The sequence below is a fragment of the Hordeum vulgare genome, chromosome 5H, assembly GCF_904849725.1.
Source record: "Hordeum vulgare subsp. vulgare chromosome 5H, MorexV3_pseudomolecules_assembly, whole genome shotgun sequence".
In the NCBI taxonomy this organism is placed as follows: Eukaryota; Viridiplantae; Streptophyta; class Magnoliopsida; order Poales; family Poaceae; genus Hordeum; species Hordeum vulgare.
Window position 1 is genome coordinate 494933538 of NC_058522.1, and position 10408 is coordinate 494943945.

At 41.0% G+C, this 10408-nt stretch overlaps 1 protein-coding gene across 1 annotated transcript; it reads right to left on the reverse strand.

Annotated features, from left to right (window-relative positions):
• Positions 1–5445: 5445 nt before the first annotated feature.
• On the reverse strand, positions 5446–10027 carry LOC123399990 (ATPase GET3A). The gene is made up of 7 exons (XM_045094379.1): positions 9641–10027; positions 8447–8568; positions 8177–8327; positions 7688–7798; positions 6422–6560; positions 6070–6185; positions 5446–5980 (listed from the first exon to the last, which is right to left on the reverse strand). The coding sequence occupies exons 1-7, from the start codon at positions 9914–9916 to the stop codon at positions 5804–5806; spliced, it is 1092 nt and encodes a 363-aa protein (XP_044950314.1). The 5' UTR covers positions 9917–10027; the 3' UTR covers positions 5446–5803.
• Positions 10028–10408: the final 381 nt, after the last annotated feature.

Genomic DNA, 10408 nt, shown 5'->3' on the forward strand with positions numbered 1-10408 from the left:
TGATTTCCTACAACAATGGAGTCAACGTGTTTCGATGTCCCGACACCAAAACATTTGTGCACATTTATGTCGGGCTTTGGATGATGAGCATCGAGTGAGGTGTCTTTCAACTTGATGTTGAATTACATTTACTAGTTGAGGATTTGATTTCCTCTCCTTCCGCGGAAGCATATGCGAGATTATATCTCATGTGGTATTTATCCCCCTATTGCTCTCATTTGGATACAAGAGTGATTTATCAGGTACCTCCACTCTTTCTGACACTTTACTGCAGGAATATAAAATTGAGTGACACCTTTGTCATCAGTAAACATATGTGGCAGATTTGCAATGAGTTGCAAATATGTGATTCGAAACTTCTAGTTCAGATTCTTTGAGTACGTGGATATAAGGACTGAATGTAAATAACATTTATAATTTATTTCTCGGCATTCTTTGTGGTACTAATCCCCCTAATGCATGAAATGTCCTTATTGTTGATGCAATCAGCATACAAGCTATGAATAATTTTGATTGACGGATAATTTTTTTATTCCTCACATAGATCCCTATTTTTTTTGTGAGAGCCCATTGGTGTATGCTGGAGTGGTGATATCGGTATGTAACCGAATTATCGCAGATAAGAAATACTTTGTTGATTTCCACGTAATTACTACAAGGGGAAAGTAGTATGCTATGCAGTTGGTATGATTTATATCATACTTACGGTGTGTAATGCCGTATTTTTCTAGCATGAGGCTAGTAAATTACAATTCTATAAGTTTGGTCATATTAATAATTTCACTATCTTTGATAAGATATTGAACTAAACCATTCTGGGTATGCACATAAAGTATTATGTATAATCAGACATTACTTGTGAAATGAGTTCAAGAAAGTTGTCCATTCGAATGGATTTATCCCTTATTTAGGATAATTTGCTCTTTACTTTGATAATTTGAGCAATTAATTTAGCTATATCATTCATGGTTTTGTGTGACAAGAGACACACTAGAAATCATTTTATAAATGTTTCCATGAGTACCATGAAGTATCTATATAATACCACATAATGGTTGAGTAAACCACATATCTTCTGAATGTGTTCAAAGAAGAATGAGTTGGCTCATTTAGAATTGTAAGGTGAGAGCTCCTTAAATTAATTTCCCGTATGGCACATGTAGTGCACATAAAATCTGTCATTTGGGAAATTTTGCAACTTGTTAAGTTGTGACCAATAGAATTGTCAATAATTTTCTAATCAACCCCAAACCAGGATTGTAAGGCTTAAAGCCAAATATTTTATAAGATTTAGAAAATTATTTTTATGCAACAAAACTGAGTATGAATTGATTCATACATTCAAAATTTATCAAATATAATGTCCAAGAAATAGGATATTGGACACTGTACTACATGCAGTAGTACAAGTATAGGCTAATAATATGTTGGATAATTAAGAGATTACCTGAGGTCTCCACATTATTGAGTGCAAATGATTTCATCCTCCATTTACTGCACTAAACTTTAGTTCTCCTTCTGATGAAGATTCTGAGAACAAGCATCTACCAAAATATTTTGGTTGTCATTTGTAAATTTTCAAATTTATTCCATTGAATTTATTAGCCTTTTGAATAAATTTGTGATGTGGTTTCACCATATGTTTGAGGGTTTGGTAATCATAGGTACAATGTTTAAATAACCACACATTTGACAAACTTGAGAGTTGTCGTTGATCGTTGGAAAACGATATATTCCCTATTAAGAAATAATTCCATCTTTAGTTGTATTTTAGCCTCCACTTTTACTTTGAATGCATCATGGTTCTGTTTTGTGACCAATGACTTGATTATTATTCACAATACTAGCAAGAATTTCAAATAATGGAATAGCACCCGTTGGGTGAATCTGATAATTTTATGAAATTCCATGTTTCTTCATCATGAAAATGGTAGGACTATCATAAGAAGATGTAAAGTGTATTGAGGGTTTTTCAACTGGATCTTCAGAAGAAAATATTTGATCATGAGATCTCAACTTAAATTTGATTGAGTGACAAAAATGTGAGATGCGATAGACTTGAGGTCTTGAGAAACGAATGGGTGATTATTCGTGATGTGCTCATGGCAGCATGTTTCTCTTAAAGGAAATATTCAAGATGAATAAATATTCGTCCATTATGTACTTAGTTTGAGAACTAAGTGAAGTTGGCGACAGACGAAATACATATAAACATATTTAGCTATTAAGAGAATAGCCATGACATATATTTCGAAGGTGGAGTTATAGTGGACACAAGCGCCGCATGTGGATATAATGACTGATATCATGAATCATCTTACAATAAATACTCTCACCAAATCATGCATTTACTGTATTTGGAAATGTCAGTCATGCATTACTTCAAAATGCTAATGCATTTATTTAATTTACTTCTAGGAGTAAAATAAAGTATATGGATGAAATGATCTTGTTGAGCACAATCCGCCAAGGTGATGCTTGGTGAACATGGTAGTGCATGCGATAAAATCGTTGCTAATGTTTTGGGTTTCATTCGTGAGAAAAGTGTGACTTTAGAATCATGGCCAAAACATAGACTTTGCAATTTTAACATTGCTTTGTCACTATGAAAATAACAACCACAATGTGATGTGGATCTTGCAATAGTGTTGAGACACTCAATCATTGCCATAAATTATGGAATCCATCTTGATGATGGACGACACTATAATTAGAAATAGTGACGTAGGCTCCATTGTCATGTATTTTACCAATGTAATAAAAGGTAATCATTGGAGTATGCAAATATTTGCATAATTCTCTATGACGTATTCAAACAAAATGAGGCTTGAATAATTGATATTGGTAGATAGTACCATTCAACATATAACAATCATGCATGAATTTACTATGATAGTAAATCATTTTAGTGAACAACAACAATTTCTTCAAAGGAGCAAATTTTAGTACGACTGATGCCATATAGCCATATGTGTAGACCTCAATTTATATAGGATAACACTTTGAAGATAATCACCAATATGGTGTAGATCTTGCAGTAATAGAAAACATAATCTGACTATTGTCAGTAGATGTTTATAATTCTATTATCTTATGTTATGCTAAATGTATGAAATCACTTTGAAGGTAATCATTTGTCAAAGTGACATGATGTAGACCTTGCAATAATAGTGAATAGTCTGCAAAATTTGCAGTAGATGCTAATATTACCTTATGATATCTTGAGATAGTCACATTCAATATTAATATTTGGAAGAGCACTTTAAAGGTAATCATCTTGTAAACACAGACAAGATGTAGACCTCGTAGTAGTGATGAATAATCTGCGAATGGTGCAGTAGATGTCATCAAATACCTTGTGATTCACAAATATAAAGTGACTCAACTTTATACTGAAGTTAGTATAAAATTGTGTCATTTTTAAGTCCCTTATTTTGGGACGAAGGGAGTACAATTTAAGGTAGTCATATTAAGTATGACATATCATAATCCATGTTTTTAATTTACGTCCAGAATGTATAGTTGTTCCAGATTGCTATTATATGAAAAATGCTGAAGCAAACATATAAAGGATGACACAATGCCATCCATGATGTATAATCTTTTGACCACTCAAACAGTAATATTATGATTGTAATACACGCAGAATGCATGTTTTAGAACATTATGCACAATGTGGCATAATTACAGTGGTACTGGGTGCTTCTACGCAAGTACTAGTACTAAGGCTGATGACCTTATTTGGGAATTAGGAAAGCATGAAGTGTTAAACTGTGAAATGGCGAAAGAGATAAGGTTCTCTATTGCTTCTCCATACAGGCACGAATCCATCAATTCAGTTGGCTTTTGTTTGCACTTTTGCACAGACCACATCTCCAGGAGAAATTAGGAAGGGAGGATGTGTCGCTGATTGAAGGTTGTCATTCTGCGCTTGATGAGCGTCTCCACGACGTGGAGCCGCCGCCGTCTGTGTCGGCCGTCGGGCCATGACTTGGCGTGGCCGTTGACCACCATTTCCTTCATCCGCCATCCCTGGGCGCTACATCTCGAAGGGGCATGTTGTGCCAGCAGCCCATGCCACACTGCGCCGGAGGATTTGGCTATTCTGCCGCCACCTGATCTCAGGTCGTGGCCTCGACGGGGCTGCGTCGGAAGGCACCGTGTTCTGGCCGGTTGGTGGATGACCGCGTCGTGCAGCCGGATGGATCCGTCGCTCCAACCGCTGGTTGTGATCCGCGGCGTGCTGCTACGCCACCGTCCCCCTGTGCGTTCGCCGGAGGGCGTCGCCGCAGCGTACCAGTTGAGGGACGTGGCTTCAGGTGCGGACGAGCCGGAGGGCTTCGCCGATGTCGTTGAAGGTCGTGGCTAGTGGCGTCGCCGAGCGTCGGAAGACGCTGCATGCACCGGCCGTGGGCCGTCGTCAACACCACCATTCACGGAACGAAGCTCCGACAGGTGTTGGTTGCGCGCGCGCCGTGTGAGCAGTCTCCCGCTGGATCTCCATGCTGCGGCAAGAATCTCGTCGGAGGGGTCATGGCCACGTCGGCACGAAGGCCCTCCGTCGGGATCAGCCGGAAGCCGAATCTCACCGGAGAATAGTTGTCGTCAGCCTTCATACTTCTTTTCTTCTTCTCCCTGTTTTCTCTTGGCCTGATACTCTCGATAGAGACATAGTGTGTGATAACGTGTTAGAGGAAAACGAGATTGAATGAAGGTGAATGGACGATCAGTCCTGTTTGTATTGATTCTTAAGTATATATACATCTGAAAGAGGTGCGAAGAAGAGATGTCTGTTCGGAGGCATCCTTCCAGAACAGATGGCTATTGGCAATAGAGAGAGAGGAGACACGACTGTTCGGGGTTGAACACATCCCTTAGATTAATCTGCTAATTAATTTCTCACACATGCGACCGTGCGTACAGGCACCGCCTCGGTTTTCCTTTCTAGAGATGCTACTTGCCTACTTGGCCGTGGTGACATTCTTGCTCCGAAACAATGACGTCTACTGGCAGCTCTCGTGGGCGTGCGAAGAAAGCGACGGGATGGTGACCCGCACCATACTGCTGTGGCACACTGCATTGCCACAACCATTTCCATTTGCAAGCCAACTGGATGCTGCCATGGCGAGAGATGAGGCGCCACCCTCCCACCAAGACCGTAGCAATGTCGACGACACGCCAAACCTACTGCCCGAGCATAGCTTCCGCTCCGCATACGAACTCGACACATCCATCGAAGAAGCACGTACCTGTGGGCGCTGCTCACGCGCGGCCCTGCTGGGTCACAAGGCCATCTGATCGATCCGTCCACTGCACACACACCATGCGTGCCTCTTTGTGACCATGCTGCATCACCAATAAACGTCAGTGACAAAAGTAGCAGTTGGTCAAAGAGTGGTCATTGTTGCTTTGAGATATTTATTTATGCTAGTATGCACAGTCAACTTGTTGCTCTCAGCCATCCTTTATTGATTTTCCAAACTTACTTATGTTTAACGAGATACTGGTACAGCAGTGCACAAGGGATTCTAGGTAATCAATTCCAATCTCAGCCCACAACAGCTCCTAAGCAACCTATAATCAATTCCAATCATAACCCTAACAGAAGGGCAAAAAAAAAAGAGACCTATATATATCGCGTGCCTTACAGTACACTTCTCTTCTGATGACTATAACAACAAATCTAAAATTTTCAACTGGGGAAACAGGAAATGGAGGAAATCGACCGGAGAATGCAGGAACGAGGAAAATCTCTATAGCCAGTGTCTGCAGAGTGCAAGAGCTTCTGACAGGCGAAAATGGCTCATGCTACCTGCTTTCCTTTCCTAACTCTATCTAGTTCCGACTCGGCCACTTGCAGTCCTGATTTCAGTGTAGCCACTCGCTCTTCTAGCTCCTCCACGCTGCCCCTTTTCAGCGACGCCGTGTATGGTGCCAGGAAGTGCTTGGAGAAGTTTTGTAGAGCTTGAACACCACATACCTGGAGAATAGAAGTCAATTATCTTCAAGCATAACACATGTATGTAAGTAATCGAAGTTCAAAAATGTTTAGTGGTGCGGATTTCTTGCCTCCTCTGGGAGCAAGGGCAACTTGGTGATGTTGAAGTCGTCGTATAACATATGGAACTGATCGACATACTTTTGTTGCATCTTTACCCGCGCTTTTAGCAGTTTCGACTCAACAGCTGCAAGGTGATAACACGGGTTTTAGATACAGATGCACAGATGCATTGAGAAGCGTTCGAAATAAATCATTGTGCAAAGCCATCGCCATGTCCTGTATTTTAAAGGTCTCTTGTTTAAAAACTGCAGAACCTCTGTTTCAGCCAAAGTTCATGAGAACAAGATTCTCGGCTTGCGCAGGATCTGGTATATTTTCATTTCCAAGAAAATCTCAAGACAGTATATCTTTTGTACTAACCTTCCTCGTCAAAAATAACTTGATTGATTATAATATTGTGTGCATCAATCTCGAATTTCGCTAACTCTTGCACCAATCTCTCCGTTTCATACAATGAAAGAAATTCAGGAATACAAACACAAACAAAGGTTGTCAAGTCCTGAGAAGAAAATCAAAAAAAGCAAGTCAGATCATGATAACATCTTTAACATTAGGTGCTTTCAATAATGTAGAGACATAAGCCAATGATAACTTATAAGATATAATCCAGTATGATTCAAAATTTTATGTTAATCCAGTAGAACTTTCATATACCATACACAAAACGTGTTGCATATACATGCTTGGCCAGGCATCAAAAGGTACAGTCACAGATTACAATACAAACTGTTGATTCCGAGCATACCATGAAACAGTTCTACCTACCCTCTTAACAATAAATTTCAATTTGATAACCTCAGGACCACTAATATATCATTGCAAAGTCAACTAGCTGGAGTTGACTATTATTAGATTTGTGTGGTACAAGCCCACTCTTCATTGTGTTCTCGACTTCTTTTTACGTAATGCATAACTGTGTAAGCATATTCTCCTAGTGGCAGTTTGGCACGTTCCTAATTTACTAGTCAATAAATGCCTTCCCATTTAAGACCAGAGTTAACAGGTACACATCCTGGAGTGCTTATTTTTCGGAAGGGGTTTACACAGATTCCATAAACGAATTAACAGAGTTTGCGGTCAATAGTACACTCCGGTTTTTAAAACGTGCAGCCTGTGAGTGCATCCTCTAAAGCATACCTAATGCTCCAGGATCACACGCTCAGTTGCAACAAGAGCAGTTCACGAAACATTAAATCTGGCAGTTGGGCACGTTCCTAAATTACTAGTCAATAAACGCCTTTCCATTTAAGACCAGAGTTAACAGGATACACATCCTGGAGTGTTCATTTTTCAGAAGGGGTTTACCCAGATTACATAAAAGAATTACAGAGTTTGTGGTCAATAGTACATTCCGGTTTTTAAAACGTGCAGCCTGTGAGTGCATCCTCTAAAGCATACGTAATGCTCCAGGATCACACGCCCAGTTGCAACAAGAGCAGTTCACGAAACATTAAATCTGGCATACAATTTCCAAAACAATAGCAGCGTTAAAAAGCAAAAATAACTAGCTATCCTTTTACAGTTCCAACTTGAGGGGGCAGCACAGAACAGCCATTGAAGTCAAATAATAAACATCTTATCTTGTTAGTGGACAAAATTTATTTGGTTCAAGGTTCGTAGTCTTACTGGATCTTTAAACTGCCTGTTCACTTGCTCGATCACGTCCTTCATGCCTTCAATTCTCCCAAGCATCATATCCTCGTTCAAATCATCACCGAGACCAAAAAGTCGACTGGCCTGTGACAGTAAGAAATTGTTGTGTCCAACTCAGTTAGTCCAATTACAAGTTTCTAATGAATGTAGAAGTACATATCAAAAGCATATTACCATTAAACCTCAATAAAAACAGTGGATACAATGTCATGGAGTCGTCACAATATTTTTCTTTGTAAGACCATATCAAACAATTAAGCAGCCATCTTTTATTCAGACTGCCACTAAGTTCTCAGCACCTTGGTAATTCATGCTCTAATGAACAGAAACCATAGATTTCGTCTGCTTTTTTTGTTAGTTATACAATGTACTGCCATGGTGGAATGAATTGGTGCATAATATAGTAAGCGAAAACAACCATACTAACACAATAGGTTGAAATTTATCAGGAACAAAGAATACCTGATTTATCAGACCACCGAATCTATTCTTTAAGTCCATCATTTTCTCTAGGCCCTTCTCCAGTGTTGCTGGAAACTGCAGCAACCGTAAAGTATGCCCTGTAGGAGCAGTATCAAAAACTACAACGGAGTAATCCATTGTTTGAACTAATCTGCAGCAAGAAACAAAAGTTAGACTCTGATAGTTGCCGGAAATTGAGGTGCAGGCTGAAAAAGAAACTTTGCGTGCAAAGGGAAGAAAGGTGAACACCAAACTGGAGGCTATAATTACTTCAGCATTTCAGCAAAACTCATAGCTTCATCGACTCCTGGAATTGCATTTGTCAATTCTGAAATAAATCCTTCCATTCCTTCATTGCCAAAATCATCATTTTCTACCTTGGGATCAATTTCCTGAAAATTAAGGATCAAAGTGAAGTCAATGAGCCAGAAGATCTTTTCCAATAAGAGTAAAAGTTTTCATCCACAGAAAGAGTGGGACTAATGGAAGTGGCAACCCAAATGATAAAACAACAAAGGTACTAAAAGATGGAAGAAAATCATGCAGCCAGGTAGCAAAACATAGTGGCAGAAATAGTCTGTAAAAGAAAATTATGACTGGAGTGAGGGACATGTGTTATACCGTCTGTCCACTATAAATAACTGAATATGTCATAAAAAAGGCTTGGAACAAAAGTCCTCAGAGAGAGAGAGTATAACATGGATCATAAACGTTATGACCAACTGATGCAGTAACAAGGATTAAACTAAACGAAAGCCCTCTTTGTGATGAATCAGACATCTTATTTTCTATTTCCCCTGCGTAATATTTTAAATTGAATGCTAGGTAATAAGTACTCCTATTTATATTTTCTACAAGCCAGCCACCTTGCTTTCTACTGAAAGCCGAGTCCTCCGCAGAACATATAAAAGGGAAATTTCTAAACAGCGTTTTTGTTTTCCACTAGTCGCAGGCCTTATGGTCAGCTGCCACCTTCCAAGGAACATGTAAGATGAAATTGTCACCATATTATTAAAGCACAAATAGAATCTAGACCTCGAAAGGTTGGTGAACATATAGGTCTTTCCATCACTACACAACCACCCACATATCACAAGTAGTACTCCATCCTCATGAGTATCAAAAACCCATACCAGACCAGAATTGGAAATTTCCAGTTTTAACAACCATCACGAGGGCCCTCTCTCTGGCAGGGATATGTTTCTAGTGGTATCCCTCCCACATATGAGATTATTCTGCTGGCACACTCTATCCTCTTCCACGGTACCATCCTACCTACCCGACCCTCCCTCCCGGAATTGGACGAACTCGCAAGCCTATCGAGTGGCCAGTCCGCGGGTAGGCAGTAATATCCATTAGGGGCCGGCCAACCCACGCAAACACCAGGGAATTAGGCGGATTCGAGCTGAACCGGCGGGGAAGCGAGGGGGGGAGGGGAGAGGGGAGAGGGGGGTATGGAATCACCATGGCGTAGAGGTTGGAGAAGCCCTTGACGAGGGTGGGGAACTTGGTGAAGCGCTGCTGGAAGGCGTCGCTGAGGTTGTGGGCGGGGTCGGTGGAGATGACGAGCACGGACTGGCGGACGGAGGCGAGGAGGATGGAGACGATGGAGCTGCAGGTGGTCTTGCCGACGCCGCCCTTGCCGCCGACGAAGACCCACTTGAGGGTGTCCTGCTCCAGGAGGTTCCGCACCGTCGGGTCCGGCGCGTCGCCGGCCTGCACCACCGCCGTGGTCGACATCGTCGCGCGCTCCTCCGATTCCGCGGGCGTTGAGGTCGAGGCGAGGCGAGGGAGATCTGGGTGGGGGGCGAGAGGTGGGAGGCGGGCGAGAGGTGGCAGGTAGTAACGTGCTACACGACGCGAATCGGCTAGGTGGAAATCATCCTTTTCCCCTTCTCTCGACGTTTTCGTGCTGGAAGCGTTTTTCTTCCTCCTGCCCAAAGGAATCTTTCAGGAGATTGTTTTCCACTAGTAATTTAATTGCTCTCATTTGTGTTCTTTTTTTTTATATAAAAGATGCATTTTATTGACTTAAAATGAAGCATTAAGTGGATACAAACACAATAAACACACATCTGGCGTCTGTATAGTTAGGATGCACACAATCACCGCAAACACACATACAAAACACCCGCAAATAGCGAAGCCGTATATGAACAAAGCTATGCCTAAGCAAGAAAAAGGAGAAGTAATCTCAAAGCGATCAAATCCACAGTTGGCAAATTACAATTA

What these genes read in the sequence shown, in the direction of transcription:
- LOC123399990 (XM_045094379.1), bottom strand. Translation starts at nt 9,916, where the DNA reads ATGTCGACCACGGCGGTGGTGCAGGCCGGCGACGCGCCGGACCCGACG. An exon ending in TCGGTGGTCTGATAAATCAG is followed by an intron (nt 7,799 to 8,176) that starts GTATTCTTTGTT and finishes TTACTGTCACAG; the next exon opens with GCCAGTCGACTTTTTGGTCT. An exon ending in ACAGGCAGTTTAAAGATCCA is followed by an intron (nt 6,561 to 7,687) that starts GTAAGACTACGA and finishes TTTTCTTCTCAG; the next exon opens with GACTTGACAACCTTTGTTTG.